The sequence below is a fragment of the Pipra filicauda genome, unplaced genomic scaffold, assembly GCF_003945595.2.
Source record: "Pipra filicauda isolate LSUMZ 115617 unplaced genomic scaffold, ASM394559v2 scaffold160_size1671714_pilon, whole genome shotgun sequence".
In the NCBI taxonomy this organism is placed as follows: Eukaryota; Metazoa; Chordata; class Aves; order Passeriformes; family Pipridae; genus Pipra; species Pipra filicauda.
Window position 1 is genome coordinate 552,780 of NW_024104107.1, and position 22,167 is coordinate 574,946.

At 39.5% G+C, this 22,167-nt stretch overlaps 1 protein-coding gene across 4 annotated transcripts in view; it reads left to right on the forward strand.

Annotated features, from left to right (window-relative positions):
- Positions 1-22,167, forward strand: part of SHROOM2 (shroom family member 2) — a 123,051-nt gene that overhangs the window by 86,067 nt on the left and 14,817 nt on the right. For all 4 annotated transcript variants that reach the window (XM_027735241.2, XM_027735242.2, XM_027735243.1 and 1 more), the window contains 2 exons: positions 801-904; positions 18,118-18,867. In XM_027735241.2, the coding sequence (XP_027591042.1) occupies positions 801-904; positions 18,118-18,867 (854 nt within the window). The remainder of the gene's footprint in view (positions 1-800; positions 905-18,117; positions 18,868-22,167) is intronic.

The window sequence follows — 22,167 nt, forward strand, 5'->3', positions numbered from 1 at the left end:
ATTCCAACCACTGAAAATATTCACCTGGAAGTTATTTTGAAAATTAAATTCACTAAATTATTAAATAATTGCCTACCCAGCAGAAAAATCATATCATCTATTCCTTGTATGCATTTCTGGTTTATTAGTCAGTGCCTTTAAGTTCAGTATAGGCCTCCTGGGGCAAAAAGCAGACACCTGTTTAGGCACCTGGAAAATACGGTGGTAAGTGCATTGAAGATACTTACAACAGAATGAAGTAAATAAAGATGTTGTTTTGCATATATGATTCAGATTATTCCATTGCTAATGCGCAGTTAAATTTCCTGTAGGTTCAGTGTTTGTAATGCAAAGCTATGCTTTGGGTGGGGTTGTTTGAAGATAGTGAGATAATAACATTCTGGAACAGCAATGTTGTGTGTTTTACTGAGAAACTAAAGTACATGCGCGGGGATCCAAAAGCTGGTGCGTACTTGCATCTTCTAAAATGTGAGCAGCTCTTCTGTAACTTCTTTCCCTCTTTGTTTTTATTTTTTTGTCTTTGCCAAATGGAAGTTGCAAAAATTTATATAAATGTTCAGCTCTTCTGTAGATCAGCAGAGCAGTAACCTGAGCACAGCCAGGTTGGGAGTGCTGTGCAAGAGGTCACAGAGCATACTGAACTGCTTAAAACCAAACAAGCTTCAAACATGCTGTGCTGTTGACTTCATGTATATTCAAACAGAGCAAACCCACAAATAAGAGGTTCCATAATCATAGATTTTTCAAGAGTCTGAAACACGATGACTTGGTCTCTTACTTGTACTATAAACCACTTCTAGGAAGTTTCAGTTGAACTAAGGAGGCAAGCAGAGGATTTAAAGGAAGATGGGGAGTGTATTTTCTCTAAAGTCAACAAACTGGATGAAAGGAACTGCACTGTAAGGTGAGTATTTCTCAATTTCTGTCTTTAAAAGATGTATTTTTGACAGCTCTGATCTGATCTTTTCCTGGCCCGAACTAGAAGTTTTGCTGTGATGATTTCAGAGTTTCTGCAATGCCTTTTCCCCTTGTTTCACTCCTTCTCCCCGCATACTTCAATGTGCATGATAGAATTAATGTTGGGACCAAATTTCTGGGGACTGTAGTGTGAGCTTGAAGAAATTGTCGAGTGCTGAGCATATTACAGTTTGTTCAGAGGTAGATGATTCTTATTTGTGTGCATGAAAGAATAGTTACAGGTTTTGTGGGGAATGGCTTGAGGTTTCCTAAAAGAATTTTCCTGTATTATCCTTGGCAAAGACAGCATGGTACTGTAACACAGTAGTGCTGTAAGCTGGACTTTTCTTGTGCCTTTATAAAATACAGTACATGAATAGAAGCCACTAAAATTTGTTTTCCCATTTGATCGGCTCCAATTTTCTCTGTTACTTTGTCTTTAATTAAAACTGTACAGTGTTTTCAGACCCTTTTCAAATGTAGGAGCTGTATGTACAATGTAGTTAAAATCCTTTAAATGACTACCATGTAGGGGGTTGCCCCCCTCCTGGCCCTTTGTGATGTAAGCAGTGATTTCAGCAATCGCTGATACTGCGGCTGCTGAAGTGGCGTGTGGCAGCCGAGCTGAGGTTGTGCACACACTGCTGTCACCAGCTCTGACAGCTCCCTGTTTTGTAACAGAAAGAACACAAGTATAGGAAAAAGAACTTCTGTGGGCTTTCCTTGGTTCTGGAAGTGGCATTAATCTCTCAAGGGGAGAGGAAATTATGAACTGTAGCAAACACAAACTGTAATCGTGACTGTAAAATCTTGTAAAAAAAATTAGTATTTATTTGTGGGTTTATACGATTGAATTTTGCATTGCTTGTGGCTCAGACGAAGAGACCATCTGCTAGTTTTTCTAATTTTTTTGTAGCCCTTTGTACTTACCATAGTGATTTCAAAATGAATAGCCCAGGAGGGTGTGAATGTGTGCGCACGCGTGTGGAGGGTGATGGGCTGGAGGGAGGGGGAGGTGGCAGCACAACCAGCCGGGAGCAGACAAGCTGCTGTAGGCAGGCAGCATTTCTTGACAAGTAAAATGATTTCCCTCCACCGGTGCTGAAGCCGAGTCACAAAAGCATGCGAATAATGCTCCTACACCAGCATTTTAGCAGTGTTTGTGCAGCACAATTTTTGCTTTATGATCACAGAATCCATGAAAATCATATGACTGGGCACCACTTTTTTTTTTTTAAATTGTATTTTGACATACAGTTTCAGATGTAGTATTTGGCCATTTTACCGCAGTAGAGGAGGTTTTGTAAAATGGTCTCTCTCACAGTCTTTCCCTCAACACTGATATGCAGAGGGTTGATATGCCTTCTGTCTTCAAAAAGCCAACAAAATAGAATCCCTCATTTGGGCATTTAATTCCTGTGTTGTGAACTACCACCGTGTGATGATAAATGGCTGCCCTATAGGAAAGAATATACATTTCCATGTGTTCCTTTTTTAACAAGGCATTCTTGTGCTCAGAAGGAACTAGACTCAGGATGACGTGAATTGATTTTATGATTTTTGAGCTGCCCTAAAGGCAGTTAGTTTTCTATTTTTAGAAGCTAGCAATCTGCAAATGGCTAGAAAATCTATCTAATTCATGGTATATTCTAGAACTTGAATAGTAACCAAGCCTAAGGTCTTCTCTGTAGTCATATTTAATATTTTCCTTTAAAGTCTGGGTTTGGAATAAATTGCTGGCAGCTGTTACTTTGTGCTGCTGAGGCCTGTGTGCTATGGTTGCCTTTGTACTACCAAAACCAGTGTGACCACGCTGGACATGGGAGTGGCCCTTCAGCATTTGTGGGGGTTAGATGTGCAGGGGTTGAGTTGATGAAGATTATTTGTGAACCTCCCTCATCTTTGAGCTCTGTTTTTCCTCTCTGAGGTTATTGAGTGCTTTCCAATAGATTCGGGTTGTTTCATCTCCCTTTTTAGAAGAGCTGCAACATGTTCTTCTGAACTACAGTATTTAATAGTTTAGGGTATTATTTTTATAGGAAGAGGAAGTACTGGTCCATAGCAGCCATTATCTCCCATGCAAAAACCAAAACACTCTTGTTATGAGCTTGCAGGGATACCACCAGTCATCTAACATGAGATGAGTATTTTTATACTGAGGTTTGATGTGATTCTCTGTACGTTCTTAACGTTAGGATGGCTTAAAAGCATTATACTACTCTGCTGATCTGTAAAACAAAAATTAGTGCTTTTTTACTTTTAATGATGCTACTCTTTCTATTTCAAATTAGTTAGGAAAGCTTACCTTTTTACAGATGTAAAGTCTGTGCTTCTTTAAACATGTCTCTCTTTCTGCATTTGTAAAATGACTTACTGGTTATAGAAGTCTTCACAGTTTCTTAACTGACACAGACATTCAAAAGGAAAAGACGAAAATGTGTGCTCTGACCAGTAGCCTCTGGCTTCCAGCAGTATGACATGCACATGTAAAAGTCATTCTGCATCAAAAGAATTGTGCTTTATGATCTAATTCTTAAGATTGCCATCTGTGACTAGAGATGTTTACAGTAGTTGCTTTTGTTTAGCTTCTAAGAACATTTGACTTCTACCTCTATTAATTTGTCCCTGTGATGTCTGTTAAAGTTACATAATTTCAAAAAGTGAAAAAGGATATATGAGATCACAGGTCACAGAAAGTATTTCAGCATTTAATAGGTGTCAAGTCCAAGAGCGTGTGCATGTCAAATGTAGGACCATGGCATGACTCAACTCTAATTAAACACTGCAAAAAGTTTCTTTCAGTTCTTTCATACCTTAGTAGTTACTCCTGTTCGAGTTGAGTCCTTGAAGGCAGAGGAACAGCCTTTACCCTACAAAACCAAAGCAAAATAAATTCTTAATGCCTAAGTTGACCTAAATGCCCAAGTGTAATATTCTAGGAAAATCTTTGACAAGCCAGAAACGGGAGCCTATGGAGAGATTCCCAAGTTCTTTATTAGGCTCTTCATAAGGAAACTGAGTTTTCAAGACCTGGTGAATATCTAGGCTTCATGCTTACCAGGTGGTGCAGCAGCAAATTATTGTGAAAGGAAGAAAGAGGACCTTCAGCAACACAGGAGCATGAATGATCTTATGTCTTCTGAATCGAGTCAAATGGAAAAGAATTTACAAATGGCTAATAGTCCATTTATGTTGTGTTTATATATATCATGCATATATGGATGTTTGTGTGTATGTATATAAACCCACATAAAATATACATGCATGTTTTGATAGTTATTTCTCTTCGTTTTTTCTCGTTTGTTACCATTGTAGGGGTCAGGGCTACATATCTATGAGGACTAATTAGCAGTGGGGAAAAACTGCCCAACAATCCACAATACACACTTGGACAAATTAGTTTCTCATGTTTACAATGATAGATGGTGTAAAATAGACATTTGAAAATAGAGATTGGAAATATTCTTAGGAACTACGCAGTTTTTCATAACTCCAGTAGCTTTAAATTCTGTATTTTGGTTGTTTTTGTTTTTTCCACTGTAGTGTCAAATTAATATAGTACCAATGTACAGTGTTAGTATCAGCTTAACTGGGAACTTAGCTACTGAAATGCAAGACTTGAAGGGTTGGGGGTTTTTATATGTAGCAAAAAGGCCGTTTGCTTAAATAGTTAATCAGAACTCTGCTTGCAGGCATTCTGTTACACAGCTATTTTAAACTTGTCTTCTTTATTTAGAATTATAGAATCCTAGAATGGTTCAGGTTGGAAGGGACCTTAGAGATCATCTAGTTCCAACCCTCCTGCCATGGGCAGGGGACCTTCCACTAGTCCAGGGTACTCAGAGCCCCATCCAGCCTGGTCTTTGACACCTGCAGCCTCTCTGGATAACCTGTTCCAGTGTCTCACCACTCTCACAGTACAGAATTTCTTTCTAATTTCTAATCTAAACCTACCCTCCTTCAGGGTAGGCCTATCTCTACATAGCCTTGTGAAAAGTCTCTCTCCAGTGTTCTTGTAGCCCCCTTTACATAGCAAAAGGCTGCTGTAAGGTCCTCCTGAGCCTTCTCTTTTCCAGGCTGAACAGTCCCAGCTCTCTGAGCCTGTCCTCAATGGAAAGGCCTCTGATGAACTTAGTGGCCCTCCTCTGGACTCATTCCAACGGGTCCATGTCTTTCTTCCGTTGAGGACCCTAGAGCAGGATGCAGAAATCAAGATAGATTTTCACAATAGCAGAGTAGATGGGAAGAATCCCCTCCCTTACCCTGCTGGCCACGCTGCTGGTGATGCAGCCCAGGGCACGTTTGGCTTCCTGGGCTGGGAGTGCACATTGCAGAGTCATTATTGAGCTTTTCATCCACAAACACCCCCAAGTCTTTCTCTCCAGGGCTAGTCTTGATCCATTCTCAACTTGTACTTGTGCTTGGGATTGCCCTGACTCAGGTGCACAACCTGGCACTTGGCCTTGTTGAACTTCATGAGGTTACTTTACTCATTTATGTCATTTACTTTATATACATTGTTACAGTCAAATTGAGAAGTTCTTCTGGAATGAACATTGCTAGGCAAGTATGTCTCAGTCATTACAGGACTTATGAAGACATTGCCAGAACTATGTAAGGAAAATGTTTTCACCCTCTTCCCTTTTCCTCATGAGGAAGAAATAGTATGATCTTGTGCAACTGCTTCTTTAGAAATCAGTGAAAAAATTACTTTGGCAAACATTTCATGCATTTGTTAACAACCTTCAATATTTTATGTTGCAAAAAAAGTCTAAATTCTCTACACTTCACCTACAACTGATGTAATTTTTCACATTAATTCTTCTAGAGCAAATAAATATCAACTTGTTAAGTATGGAATGACCTAACAAGTACTGTTTTGTAGAAAATAAATTATAAAAATGCATAATTTTTTTTAGCTAATGTGCAGTGTACTGTCAATTTCTATGTTCATTTTATTCAAGAGCTTTTAAAGTGATGTGTTGTCTTTTTTAAATCAGTTTTAGTAAAATAAGGACTATTTCAATGTTTAAGTGCTCTTGTTTGAGGAAGGTTAGTTATTGAGTTAAAGGGAGAAGAAAACATGCTTTTTGTGTAGCCAGAACATACCAGTTTGATTGAAGTAATGCTTCAGATATCTGAATTGCTAACAGTAATGAATTTACATGTGAAAATGTCTTCTTGCATAAAGTTGGAAATAAAAAAAAATTTAAAAATCACAGTTTTCCCTTTCCAGTAAGTTGTGTGCAGCTAATTGTTGTCATCTGAAGGAAGTGCAGAAGAGCCAATGTCCATGGTCACAGACTCTTAGCTATTAATAAAGACTTCAAGTATGTGAGCTCCTGAAGCCCTTTTTGTTTACATTAGAATCAGAGAGTGGCTTGGGTTGGAAGGGACCTTAAAGACCAATGTAGTTCCAACTCCCCTGCCATGGACAAGAATATCTTCCACTAGATCTTCCACTTCTAAAGGCCTGTCCAACCTGATCTTGACACTTCTGGGGATGGGGCCATCAACAGCTTCTCTGGGCAATCTGTACCTGTACCTCACTACCCTCACAGTAAAAAATTTCTTCCTAAAATCTGTTCTAAATCTCTCCTTTCTCAGTTTAAAGCCATTACCCCTTGTCCTATGACTACACGCCCTTGTAAAAAGTCCCTCTCCATGTTTGTTGTAGGCCCCCTTTAGGTACTGGAAGGCTGCAATAAGGTCTCCATGAGCCTTCTCTTCTCCAGGCTGAACAATCCCAACTCTCTCATCCTGTCTTCATAGGAGAGGTGTTCCTGGCCCTCCTCTGGATGTGTTCCAGCAGGTCCATGTCCTTAACATTTCTTTATTATGAGATAAGGATTATTAAGGCATCTTTCAGACCAGTTTTTTTTCCAGTTATGTCATTGTATGTGTCATCTGGCAATGATGCAATACAATCTGGGCTATTACAAAGTTTCTACTCTGAAAATGGGAAAATACTACTGTGGCTCTTCCAGTGCATACAGAGGAGAGAGAGTCCAACAGCATCTATTCATATATGAGAAGTGCCCTGTCAGCTTTCATCTTCCTTAGATTTCTGTGAGTACTTGTAAATAGTACAAGTTTCATTGCCATGAACCACTATGTCTTTCCAGTACTAGCTCTATGTGACTGACTAATAACAGATAGTTAAATAAATATCGTGCTTTGAGACAGTGTAACATTGAATCACTGGTACATGATGGAAGTTGATGGATGTTGATGCTTAAGAACACAGGCCAAAGGTCTGCCTAGGCAGGTTTTCTTTTTCTGACTGAACCAGTAGGAGATGCTTGGGGAACATAAAACCAGGGCAAAGGAGGAGCCATACTGCTGGGTATCTTGTCCAGCCTCTGTTAGTCTGTCCGTCTTGCAGCTTTGTTTTATTTTTAGGGGTGTTGGTCGGTTTTGTTTTTTTTTACTGCTGTGAAGTACAGAGCTATGTTCATAGAACAGTTTGTGAAATTCAGCTTTTCCTTCCTGCATAGCAGTAATTTCACTTATACAGCATTGTATCTGTGGGTGAAGTACAGGAAAAGCTGTCCTGTGTGTTACTTTGCATTTATTAAATCTGAATTTCATCTTTGTTTTATGGCCCGTTTGTTCAATGATAGGAACTCTTAGTTTTGTGTCTTTATTACTCAGAATAATTTTCTCATAGCAGCAACTCTTTCCACCTTGTCTTTAACCCCTTTTGTAAATCATATGGATCTAACCAGTTCTGTGAATGATGTGCTGAGGCATATGAGGACTTTATCTCACGACAGTGAAATTTTTAAAAATCTCTGATGAGGAAAAATTTTAATTTTCTTTTATAGAATCGTCTAAAAATCTGAAGTCTCTGTCATCTAGATCACTGTTATCCATATGTGTAGTGACTCTAAGATTATTAATGCATCCAAGACACAACTTTTCTGCCCAAATTATTTTTTGTCATTTTTATGCACTAGTTAGTGCAGCTGCTGAATCTCTTTATAAAATTTCTACTTCTTTCCTTAATTTAGATGTTAAGCTTATGGTTCTGAAGTTCTGCAGATTCATAATGAATATTTTTATTCTTGCTTTCTTTCATTCTGTCTCTTCAGCACCCTCACACCTTCCCTCCCCAAACATTGCAGGTGTCACTTTACTTAAGCAGTTGCCCAAGTATCAGTTGTGCATCACAGCTACTATTTCAGCAATTTCGTATGGAAGTTTCGGGTAATTATCATATAGTCCAGGTAACTCATGACTGCCCACTTTCAGTGGTGTGCAGCATCTGAGAATGATTCCTGCATAGGCCATTCTTTGCTCGTGGAGGTGTGAAGGGGAGTCCGTGTCCATTTTTTGCTGTGGCCTTATTTACTTTGTCTTCTTACAACTGTACTTTTGTCCTTGTAGTCTGTTTGAAACAGATACCTGTGTTTGAAACAATGGGGTTTTTTTCTTTTTTTTTGTTCTAGCATCCTTAAGAATTTGTACATCAACTTTTTCTTTCTTTTTTTTTTCTTAAGCTTTTTTTATCTTATTTCGTTTATATATCTGGTTTGCTAGATTAGTTCGATTAGTTGTGGATTTTCCTCATTTGGGTAGGACTTTAGTTCATTGGTGGATGTCCTTTTAATTGCTATTTAATTCAACCTTTGGAGGGAACAGCAAGTGGGAAAGAAAAGAGTGGTCGGGTGTTTTGGTAAGTGTTACACATTTTCCCTGAGTTTCATATATTGTATCTTCAGTTGCATGTTATCTCTTAGCATTATACCATCTGGCTTGTTCTTTTTAAAAATATTCATCTCATGTATGTAAATGCCCTTTTCAAAATTAAATACCACAGTGTGGATGCTTGATCTTTCAAGAATGATTTATCTAAATACATATAGCCACTGGCACAGGGTAGTTCTCCAAGTAGCAAAGTTTTGGACCAGATTCTTCTCATGCCTCGGGGTCAAGGCAGAAGTCACGATATATTGTCGCACTTAAAGTCTTTTTCTTCCTCTTGTTGTCCATTTTAAAACTTTCAGGCTGCTTGAGCTGAGAGATGTGTGGTTCTTCAAAGCATCACAAATGCATTATTTCAGGATTTGGGGTTGGTTGCGGCTAAATGAGAGCGTTAAAACTTGCAGGCTCCTGCCGTTGCCTCCCCATTCCTCGGTCTCCTGGCAGCACTCATCCCAGGGGCTGTCAGGTGTTCGTCCTGCAGGTTGGTGTGATGCTCTGCTCTGGCTCACCAGCAGCTGCTGGATCTCATTAAATGGGTGCTGGACTACCTCCAAAGCCTGTGCTTGGTTTACAGTGGCTACAGTAATGCAACCCTGTTTCTCCTCCATCCAATTTGCTCATTCTCTGCACGCTTGAAAGTGTGGATTCTCCCTCTGCCTTTGTTAGCTGAGTTTTGAATACCCATTTCTAAGCTTGAAGGTGGCCACCCCACCTCATAGATCCTCTTTTTTCTACTTCCAGCTTCCTATTACAGAGTAAAGTTACTTTTGCTTAATTGCTCCTGGCACATGTGTTCTCCACTGTGCATGCAGTGACAGCTGGGGGTATATGAGGCCATCATAGGCTGATAAAAGGAAGTGTTGGAGAGTAGTTTCTTCTTATAGAAAGTTTCTTCCCCTGCCCCTAAATGTGTTTCCAAGAATGAGAAGCTGGAAGAAGTCCTAAACATGATTCTGAAATTGGGAGTGAGTGAAAGGAACAGCACACAAAAAAGTTTGTGGAGAGAGAAACAGAGTAGTTCCTTTTTGTGTTCTGGTTTGATTTTACTGCTTTCCCTGTAAAGAAGATTAGAATGAAAACCATCTAAAAACGTACTTTTTTTGTTGCATTGCTTGAAAGCCAGCTATATTCTTATGACCCTGTTAATGATTACAGTTGAGTAGGGAGATAAGACATAATGTAAGATATAGTCTCCTGTAGTTAGTCATACAAGCATCATGTGCTGATGTATTGTAGATTTTATTTTCCCTTATTTGATGAAAGGCATCATTGGAAATAGGTGACTGATTTGTCTCCTCAGTGGAGCAGTCTGTATGTTTCTGACATATGGAGTGGCTTTATGGTGTTCTGGTACTAAAAGCTAGCCTGTGAAATGTTCACTTTCTGCTATAAGCCCTTAGGCAGCATGGTTATGATTTGCTGTCACGCAGGAGGCTGTTTATGCCAGTAAATTTGAGTGAAGTTTTGTGCTAAAAAGTAACGTGACAGCTATAACTTCCATTTCTCTTCATAGGCCAACCAGACTTGCTACAGTCTCTTAACCAGTTACGTTGTATTGTGTAAACGGGTGTGTTTTCTCTAAGTCATTCTCTCTCTCTCTTGAAATCAAATAGGAAGCTTTGGGAGGCAGAAAAATTTTAAAGGAGGTTATTAACTGCTCTGTTATTTTGCATGCAGTTTAAATAACATTTTCCTCTTAAAGTGGACATCTTTAAAATGATCTTTTAATACATATTAAAGCCTCATCCACAGCTTCTCTATTAAAGTCTTTAGTGTGTTCTTGCAGAAAAAATGAGAGGATCTTGAGCTTTGCTCTGATGAAGGCCACGATGCTTTTGGTTTCTAAAGATGGAGTGTGGGGGTGGCAATTTGCTCATGGAGCATGAAAGCATTTAGTTCTCTCCCTGCAGAATCTCCTACAAGAGAGAACGCCTGTACACACAACACATGCGAAAAAATTGAAGCTGGAGGGCTGTTGATGAAGACTCTCTTCTAAAATTAAAGACTTGGTTATTTGAACATTGTTCAGAAAAGAGCCTAGTAACACACTGAGCTTTTAAAATCATTGTAAATATTTAAAACTTGCAGAGCTATAACTGCGGAAATGCGGATCATGATTTTCACAAATGAGAAGAAAAACACTTAAAAATAAAAGACTTTTAAATTTTATGGGTTTTTTTGGTGTTTTTTTTTAATAACCAAATCCAGGGGTGGGGGTGGGGGAAAGGAAAAGCTTTGAAGTCTCTGAGATCTTTTCCCTGAGGTCAGAAGTTTCTGGTGATGTAACATACAATACAGACTAAGCCTTCACTTATCAAGGTTAAAGTTGACGGAGCTTGTATGAACTTGTCAATCATAGGAAGCAGGCAAAAACAAGCCAGCTGTTGTGAGGCATGGCTTTGAAAATCCTCTGTGTTACAGTAAATGAGACGCAGAGGTTGAGACAGATTCAGTTCTGCGAGGCTTTCAGACTGGCTGGCACGTTTGCAAGGATGCAAAGCTCACGTATCCAGTGAATATGGGTAAAAAGCTGTAAATCCTGGTAAGATTGTCTTGTCTTTAGTGTTAAAGCGTGAGAGAAGTGTGTGCCTTATTTACCTTTTTTGGTCAGCTCTGAACAGAAATTAGCAATATTAATTCATACAGTATTTCTTTTGTTCTTCAGGTCTTTGAGCACAGGCTGCGTCTTCTGTCCCTATCAGCAGAAGCTACGGTAGCAAATTAGAAACGATGCAATGCGTGGTACAAGATTTTATTTTGCGTAGTGTAATCGACTGCTCTGTTTGCTGATGGGTTGGGAGAATAGGGGGAAAAACGTGAGTTAAAACCAGCTAAGATGCTCTGTGTGCATATGCTCGCACACACGCGCTGTTTTTAGCAGCTTTTGTTTTCACAGTTGGCATCATGCACACTGGAATTAGAAGGCAGTGCCTTTCGAAAATACTTGTTTTCTGGACTGAGGGCTGCAGTGCCGTTGTTGTGGCTCAGGGTGCCAGGCTCGGGGTTCCTCTCGGCTAGGGGTGGTGCGAGAGCTTTTCATCTTGTTATTTTCCTGGCAAGCCTGTTACTGTGAGTGCAGGCTTGCACGAAGACCTTTTCCACAGCAGCAGAAGCTATTAGCTGGGAGTGTAAGAGAATTGGATGTGACTATTGGAAGCAAGCGGTGAGTGTGGCTCTGAGTGAAAAGATGGCTATTGAAATGTGTGCATATGCATGCTAATTAATTTAAATAACTGGTTTAGGATTTTTTTTCCTTTAGAGATGAGCTGTGTTCATTCTGTGCCTGCCTGAGAAACCCAGGTGACCTAGCTGTTATTCACAGTGTTTCATTTTATAGCTTTTCTTCTGTTACCTAATTTTTGTTCAGCTGCAAGCAGCTGTTTTCAGTAGCAATAGCAACAAGAAATAGCAACAACATATGAGGAAAAAAAATAGATGAAAAAGAATCAAAGGAATGAAGACTGGAATGTAGGGGGTTTTTTAGTAAATTGATAAATCATTCATTCTTCTTTGACCTTTTTTTAATGTGACTGTGATTTCCTTGTTAGCAGTGTTGGAAAGTATTGTCTTTTGTCTCTGCAAGGGTTGCCATTTGTGTAATATGATGGCTCTCGTTATACTGTTGGGATATTCTGATGATTGAATTCCGTGTGTAAGTACAGAACACATTAACTGGTTGACTTAAGTGAGTAGAAGTCATTTTAATTCCATGCAGGTAATCCCCTGTGTGCTAGGACAGGCATGCAATAGATAATTTTATGGCTGTATTCCTACTTGCTTTATCTTTTATCATTTATTTTTGATGTGCAACAGAATGGAGGAGGGGCTTTTTGTGTTCTGAACTAAGGAAAGGAAAACATCCCTCCCTCTACCCTTTCCCACAAGATTCTTTCCTTCTGCATAAAGGCCCCTGTGCTGCTCTAAAAAATTTAATTTTATTTGGATTTGATTTTTATTGTGGGTCCATGCCTTTTGCTGTTACCCATGACTGACTGGCCTACATCTATCCATCAACATAACTTTGTTTAGGTAGTGCAGAATTAGAGTGGGTCTGTTGAATTTATTTCTGATTTTCATGGGGAGAGGGGTAACATTTTTAGAGAGAGAGAATGAGAGATGAAAACATTGCCATGTGTATGTTGCCATGCAGGCAGGAGAGGAGAGAAATTCTGGTGGGATTGAGGGACTGGCAAGCAGCCTCTGTTATCATATTTCCCTCTGTGATAAAGCCAGGTGATAATGCAGGGGTTGTTAAGCTAGAGTGACACTTTGCTTTATCACATTGGGTGCAACAACTAAGCTGTATTTAGTGTAACTGACTAAACAGATAGCTGCCATTGAGGCAGATAATGGTAACAGGCATTCACAGGCAGAACTGAAAAAACAGGACTCGCATCATGATAAACATGTTGTGGTGTAACAGTGATGTGCCATGGGATATACTTTGTGAAATATCCTGCTGGTTTTGTACCTTCAGTTGTCTTCTGAAGTATATCAGGCCTTTTTTCTTTTTTTTTTTCTTTCTTTCTTTCTTTCTTTCTTTCTTTCTTGAGAGAGAGAAAGCATTCTCTCATCATTCAGCATTCATTATTGTTTTCATCTTAGCACATGCTTTGGGTTTAGGACCGTTTGCTTCAGTAGTGCATCTCAAATGGTAGTTGCCATCATCTGTCTCTTCAGACCAAGGCAGTGAACAGAACTACTTCTTTGTAGTGGCTTATGTGCTGTGCATGACTGTTAGGGTACAGTCATCATGGTCATTAAATTACCTGGTTTATAGAGGGTCCTTTATTCTTTGCATTTGTCTTTGAAGATTTCTAACTAGTTTCATAGCCCAAGTTATCATTTAGAATCTTTGGAATATGCTTCATGTGTCACTATCTGATGAGTAGTGTGTGCTGTACTGGCTCAGTAGTGATAGTAGATAGAGTGTTCATCAGAAAAATGAACCACTGGTAATATAATTACCCCAGTATTGGGTTTCTTCATTGTGGTGGTGTGCTGTCAGTGTCTCCTTGGCATTGCAATATTGAAGCCAATTTAAGGGCTTCAAAACCTTTGAGGTCCTGGAGCCTCTAAAAGAAAAAGACATGTGGGACTCAGATGAGGATTGAGATACCTGATAAAAGTGAGATGTCTACATGCAAGTGAAGTGCTGACTCAAGTTATAATCCGTAGAGAACTTGAGTGTGATTCTAAGTTGGCTAAACAGTTGGCTAAACACAGGTGTCTAGTGAGACCTGAGATAGCCCAGCATATCCCACTTGACTTCCAGCTGCCACCTCTTAGGGGAACTGATGCCTTTGAATCTTTAAAGTTTCTGAAATCGTAGGAAAACTTATGTTGTTGTTTCAAGCAGACCTATACTGTTTAGAAGAAACTACCCATTTTTGCAGACCATTGCAGAAGTGCTTTTGGATCCCACTGTACCAAGTGCCAGGCAAATACACAATGAAAACATAGTTTCAGCACATAAAGTTTATAGCTGAAAAAGTAACATATTGGCAAGGGTTGTGCTTATGAACAGGATTTTGTCATATGCAAAGACAGTATTTCACAATTGCTTTAAGCCATATAATTATCTGTTTCAAGCCAGGTCAGATCCTTGATCCAGTTTTATATGGGGCTGTACAGTTGTACTGCTAGTACAATGGAGAGAGTGGGAAGACAAAACTCAAAATGGCCTAACAAGGAGACAGCCTCTTCTGGCAAAATACCTGCATGAGGTCACTCTAAGTGGATTGCAAAACTTTGGCCTTGATTTTGAGGGCGTTTTTGTTATTGTATGGTGAGGACTTCTATGGAGGAGTCATACTCAGGTATGAAGATGAAGGCCTTTTTCCAATGTAGCTTGTAGTTCTTGAGAAGGAATTTAGGTTAAATGAGAAACAGCCACTCCATTTGCTCTTTTTTGCCAGTGAGTTAGTGCAGGACACATTGTTGCTTACATAACTGTACTTATGTTTTATGGTGAAACTTTTGCACAGGGGTCAGGTCTTTAACAAATGATACATTTTTCAAATGTTGGCTAATGCATTTTTGCAAAGCTTATCTAGTCTACTATTTTGGAGTGTCTTGTGGCACTGTTTGGGTTGGCCTGAAGCATTGTCAAGAAACTGTAAATCAGGCAGATAAGAATCAGACACATATAGTTGATTGAAGTCACTTTCATTTATTGAGGTATGACATTCAATCAAATCATTCTACCTCTGTCTAGATTTAGTCAAATCCTGAGTATGGGGCAAATGAAGGAAGTGGTTTGGGGTTGTTTTTTATGGCAACCAAAAATGTTATTCTTCTGATAGGCATCTATACATAATGATTCATTTTTGTAATTGCTCATTGACTCCACTGGCAGGCTCCTATTAACGTGTGTGTGTATATGTACATATATATAGTTTAACTTTCATATAAAAGCTTACATTACTGTTACCTGTCTCTGGTTTGTTAGAATAACCTGTTGTATTATTGCTTGGGAGCCTGGGGGTGTACAGACTGGGGATGAGACTTTGGAGGGTTTTCTTCCCAGCTTAGTGTTTTTTTGGCCTTTCCATTGCGATCTTGAGCGTGTATGCCCCAGGCTAATGGAGCCAGAAGGAAACAGAGAGATGTACTTGTCCGTTTAGATAGGAGATACTTAGTGCCAGTATGGAGATGAACATTCCCACCCCCATGGCAGTAAGTGGTGTTGTGCTGGATGACTGTGGCCATTGTGTGAAACGTGTGAGCTACAGAGCAGAGCTCTTCCCATGCTTACCTGGCCCATGAGTGCAGAGCCTCTTGTCTCTCCACACAGACCCCCTCTGGGGATGCTGAGCCCTTTTCTAAATGAGAGATTCTCAAAAATGTGGAGGGCTGGTTTGTGTAATGAAGCAATGCCTTCTTTTCGGTTAAAAGCATACATTGGTTTTCTGCCCTCCACCATTTAGATATGGAGGCTCCTATAGCTAAATACCAAAAGCAGATGCAGTAAAAAAGGTTCATGTTAGACTCCTGTACTAGACTCACCCTTAGTGAATATCACTTTGTATCAACAAAGACTCTTAATTACACTTCCTTTGCAGTCCAGGCTGAGCGGTGTAAGTTGTCTGACAGTCAAAGCTGTAATGTCGTGGCGTACCAGGGGTGGAGAATGTGGTGTGAGCTTTCCCAGTTCTGTTGCTTCACAAAGGCTCTTGCATTTGGGAAATTGTGGCATTGTATTATGGGGATGGGGGAGATTTGGGGTTGAAGATGACTAAGAGTTTAATGTTTTTGATGTTGACTGGTTTGTTATCTAAAATAAAAATAGTAATTAAGTCAATTGTTATATTTTCAGGTTACTTAAAACTGTTCTGTCTCTCTCACTTTGTGATGCTTGATTATAAATGATAAATTCCTTTCAGTGGTATGTTATCCTTGCATAATCCTATGAGCCTAATTTCCAAACCAGCTGTATTCTGGGCACATTATTACATGATGCACCAACAGATGTAAAGCAGCTTAGTGGACTTCTTGGTATTGATAATAATGTAACACCTTTACAGGTTCTTGCCACTGTGTTCTCCTGGGGCTTGAAGCTTGTTTTCTTTTCCTCCTTTCTGGACAGTAAGCTTGAATCTCTCCAAAACAATGTGATAAGCATGTTTTGCATGAGGACCCACTCACAGTGTTGAATGTAGCTACCACTTTTCCTCAGACCTGTTATCTGTGGCACTGCAAAACTTTTGATTAATTTTGTGGAAGCTATATGAAGACACGTGTGTAATCTCTGAATTGTATCTCCATGTTTGCAAATGCGGCATCTCTGAATTTCTCTCTGCTGTAATTCTTTATTTCCTTTTGCTCAGTTTTGGAAGGTGACAGGACTACTGAAGCATTCATTGCTTCTGAGCCAGGGTAATATTATATATATATTTATGTATATATATATGTATGTACCAATATATTGGTTACATGTTTTGGATATGCAGATGTGTCAGATCAGTGATGTACTCTGTTCTGTTTGCTTCCACCAGCACTCCCACTCCCAATCTGCATGCAAAATTCATAGTATACTTTGCAAATTGGCTGAGGTAATGCATGTGATTGATGTCTTTGAGACATTTCATGCCATGGCCTTGATTCTTCTGTGCACCTGAGTGCATCTGTTACCCTGTCTTATGTTATGGCTTATGGATGTGAAGATGAATAGGGAGGCCTGAAGAATTTTTGCATGGGTTAACTAGAAGAAAATTGTGCTCTTCGTGGGTTATGTTGACAATGAAAAATGCTGGTTATAACACAATATTTCATACTTTAGGCCTGCAATCTTCATCTGGTAAATATTTCCATTAAAATTAGTGGAGCTATTTACAGGCCTGGTTCTGTTTACGTTGAACTCACTAGGGGAGACCATCTGACTCTTTTAATGCCACAGAACCAAATCTGAATAGCGTTGTCTTTATGGCCGTTTATATAATTTTTTACTGCACAAAACTGTCCTTCATCTAGTGTTAAAATAGGATTCAGTAAATACTGATTTGTAAAACAGAATTGACTCTGAATTTGTCATATGACTTGAAATTGTCTGAACCAACTTCTATTTCTTTCTCAATTTGTCTTTATCTGGTGAGCACAAATGTACTACCTGTTTTGTGGCAGAGTACAAGCTTGGAGCTGCAAAAGTCTATTTCCTGACTAGAGAAGTAGAGAGTGTAAAATTAGAATAAACCCGAAAGTATTTTTAAGATAAGGCCTTTTTGGCTATTGTTTGTCATTTGTGCTGACAGGGTAAAAGAGGTTCAAGTTTAAAATAAGGAAAATACTATCTTTTCTAAATTTCCTTTTCTGCCTTAGTTTCAGGAGATACTCATTTTCCATTTTCCAGTTTTTTAGCTTTAGCAAACATTTTGTTTGCACTTGTTTCATTTTTCAGCAGTTATACAAAAATTCAACCTCCAGATTCATAATTAAAGTTCATGATATTCAATTCACATTTAAAAATTCACATTAAAAATTACACTGGAGTAATTAATTTTGCACTTAGGTAAGAAACTTGTTTTCCACGCTTTGTTACCGACTCCGGAGCAAAAAGAGAATTAAATTTTAGTATTAGGATTTCTCTTCTGGAGACAACTTTATTTTCTACCAACATTTGGACATTTGACTGTGCCACAGGAGGTGTGCTGTGCATTTGACTAAGCCATGCACACTGCAGCACCTCAGTTTACCTGAAGGTTGTGTCGCGTCCTGTGGTGCTCCATACCCTAATTTAGCCTGACATTATGTTTAGACTCATCACATTAGATTAGGTACACTGTGTGTTCCCATACATGAGAGGATGTTTTTGTGCTGTACAATTACCACAGATTGAAGGAATTGGTGTTAAATGTTGGATGTGATCTCGATGTTCAAGCTTCCTGGGTTGGAGTAGTGGCCTTGCTCCGAAGGAAGTAAATCAGCAGCATGCTAACAATGTGTTCTTTTCTCTAGGCAAGCTGACACTGGGGCCCTAAGGGAAAACTCACAAGAGGAGAGGGATCAGCTGGACCAGAATTTAGGCCACAAGTGGAAGGCATCTGTCAGACCTTTGTATGTGCAAGAACCTGCAGTTCTGCCTCATGAGAGTCGGGGCAGGTCTGGGACATTGCCCAGTGATTACCGATACTCTCAGGAAAACGTGAGCGAGAAGAGCAAAGATCGTAGCCTGCCTCATCTCACCTGCTCTGAGCCGCAGACCTTGAACGAGAACCACTCCTATCTATCACGGGGCAAAGGAGAGGAAAACCATAGGATAGAGCCGTTGCTGCTGAACAAGAAGCGTGGACCTGCTCCTCAGAGGCCACCACCACCTAAAATAGATAAATACAGGCGACCAGATAATTCTGCACCATCGCTTGGCACCTCTTCTGAATCTCTGCTGGCAGCAGTCAGCCAGCCCTTTCTGTCCTCATCCCCCAGCTCTGCTGAAGTCTTTGCCAGTCACTCCTCTCTCTCTCAGAGTCCTGCAGCTTTCAATGGAAAACTGAAAAGTGCTAACCCACAGCAGCTCCAGCAAGTGTCATCCACAGAGAATGTTTGTCAGCACTTAGAAGAAAAAACTAACCTTAGGTCTGAGTCTTCCAGATATCGATATCTTCAAAATCCTGGCATGGAGTCATCAAGGTCCCCTTCTCCCCAGTTTGCACCACAGAAGCTCACTGATAAACCTCCTGTGTCTGTACAGGATGACAACCCAGCCAGGTACTAGATGTAACTCCTTTATTGTTTTATTAACACTTTTTGACCAGTTAGACCTCATTAATGGTTGTCTGTTAATTTTCTTTACACATCCTTCAAGTTCATTGTGTGAGCCATTGCAACATGTCCTAAAGAGACCAAAGACATGTGTGAAATTGCATTTGATGCCATTTATGTCCTTCAACTGGTTCATGGTTTCTTTGGTTGACTGCTGCTGCTCAGTTGTTACAGCTGATAGTAGAAAATGCAAGAGGGGGATTCTAAAGGATTTTCCACTGTAAGTCCAGGCAAAATCAGAAGATTACCTGTTATCATTTCCCCTACCCGAGTCTGTATATAAATATGAATCCGTGTAGGGACAGAGCAGATGTGGGAAGGGAAGCTGGATCCTTTGGGTGAACATCTGTTTTGAAAACACACACAGTAACATACACTGCCAAATCATGACTGTTTTTATGTTACTTTTACAATGAAATGTGGTACTCTGGGTAGTCTGTGAAGGGGTCCGCAGCATTTTGTGTTGACATGGACTGAAGACTCAGCGCAAGATAAACTCAGAATTAGACAAACCAACTGAAATTAATTGGTTGCTGTGTCTGTCATACGCTGCTAACATCATGAAAGGTTATTCTCCCGCAAGATAACAAACTCTTCCAGGAAGCTAAGGAATCTTGGTTTTAAATTTTTCAGCACTATAATTCATGGTTAAAGAATGAAAACAAAGCCTCTGAGCTGAATTCATGCAGAGGTTGCTTCTCTGAGAAAAAGTAGTTGGTGTAACTTTTCTCTAATCTATTGTAAATGGTTGAACAGACTCAATCATACTGTTTTCCAACGTGCCTTATGACATAGAAGACATGAATCACTTTTTTTTTTCCTAAGCAGACCTTGATGTTTTTCCTTTTATAATTGGAGGAAAAAATGAGGTTTCATCCTGTCGCATTTTTAACATGAAGTAATAATATAATTTATAATGAAAAGTGCAACATGTCATGTGAACCCTAGCATCCATGTGCTAAGGTAGCTGACAGTAATAACTTCCTTAAGGTATTGCTTTGACTTCCTTAATGTATTGCTTTATGAATAGCTACTAAGGATGCATAGAAAGCTAATTGTATTTATCCTTCCTTTTTGCTAAGCTTTAATGTTGAAATGAGCACTGAGGTATACCTAATTGTATGCCCATATCTAAATGATAATATACTTACCCTGCAAATCTTCTGATAACATTTAAAATTCTTAAACCCAGACAGCTCTTGTCTCCATACAATGTATTGTCCTCAGTTCATAATTACATTACTCACTAAAACAGGTTTGGCCAAAAAGGACAGGCATGGGAGCCAAACCTGTGAACTTTCTATAAGGTATTTATTTCATATGTTTAAAATATGTTAAGTACATTTACCTTAATATGCAGTTAATCTGATTTGGCTTATTATTTCTGTTGTCTCCTTGCATATGAGCTTTTGGACATGCTAGTTTGCATGCTGTGGACAGCTAATGTTTGATGTCACCAGCATGGAGCTGGGTACTCTTCTTTAAGAAAGGTGTCTTGTTTATCAGCGGGCCTAAGTGGGTGAGTGTGCAGGGTTTCCTGCAGCATTTTAGGTAGAACAGTGTGGTGCAGGGAAATAGTGGCAGTGTGGAGAACCCAGCTATTGCCAAAGACAACTGTTTAGCAATAACAAAGATGAAAAGAGTGCATCAGGATGTGTGTTTCAATAGATTTCCAGTAAACCTACGCTCAGGTTAAGGAGTGACTGTGTTTGTGGTTGGGTTGAAGCTTTGGAATCTCCACAAGTGGAGTTGCTACAAGTCAGAATTTCGTGCTGCCTTTTCACAAATGGAAAACCTTCAGAAATCAGGAGGATAGTGGTTGCAGAAACAGATTTTTTGAAGCACCTGGTGTTGAACTGTCTTTGCTCTTACTGAAATCAGTAAGAGCAAACTGAAATCAGTTCATTTGATGATGACTTAAGTATCTGGAAAATCTTTGACTAGGCTGAGAGGAATGCACTCAGAGTCTCAGAACAGATGCCGGGCATTTTAGGTGAAGAATTGCAGTCAGCTCACTTCTCTTCCAGTTGCCCCGCACACATTTATGCACTCATCTTGTATTTCCCCCAAATTCCAAAGTGTGTTCCTCTTCACAGTCTGGTGGAGTTGAAAAGGTGTGGGCTTTATTTAAAAACAAGAAAAAGAAAGGGCTGGGGTGGTGTCAGGCCACTGCCCAGCTCTGCTGCAGTCAGGAGAGCCCACGTCTGCAGCCAGGGAGCTGGGACTGATCAGTGGTCACGGGCATGAGCTCTTTAAAATGACAGTCACCTTGAATGAAAACAACCTAACTGAAATGGAAATGGAGAGGTTCAGCATGAGCTGAAAAACCTACCCCAAATTTGGATTAGTATGCCAAAGCATGTCTGCAAAGCACTTGTGAAAAGTAAATACCTACTGGGAGGCTGCACGTTCATTCAGAGGCAAATATACCTTTAAAATACAAGATACAACTTCTGAAAAATATGAAGTCTAACAGATTCTGCTGTTACCAATAATCAAAAAGTATAAACTTACTTTTAAGGAAAGCGACACACCCACACTTAGAGGAAAAGAGCTGTAGTATGTCTTGGTCACTTATCTGAAAGGCAGCAAACTACTCAACCAGATGAAACCAGATATTTTAGCTAGTAGGCAATGTTCCTTTACTTACTGTAAAGCTTCCAAACCCACATTATGACAATAATTTTAAACTTTCTGCAAACTCAGAACCACTAAACTAGACTTCAGTTTCGTATATGGTTTACGTACAGTACAGATGCTTCTGTAATGTTATTTAACATGTTACTGTCCAATTTAAAAATTTGAGTTATCCTCCTCTTTAAATAGTTTTCCTTAGTGAATGGCTAAGATGGCCCTTTGTGCTATGCTCTACAGAATTTTTGCTATAAGCTTCCCTTAAAAGGAGTTTCCAGAATTGTGTGTTATCCTCTTCAGTGTCTGGTTTTTCTTCTTTAAGTGGAAAACCAGGACACTATGGTGGGATCTATTTATTAAACTTCTATATCATGTGTAATGTTATAAATACAGATATTTTTTTTAATCACATAATTAAGTTTTGAATGATTTCCAGGTTTTCCATGTGTGATTATTTGTTATTCTTGTAGCTCAGCAAAGGCCTAGCCTGCGGGATGCTTCCATCTGGTCTGTTGTCTCTTCCCTTGGAAGCACTGAGAATTGATGTGAGGGCACAAACTCCCCAGGAAGCTAGGCTTCCTGTCAGGCCAAAAGCCGAGGCCGCTGTTGGAT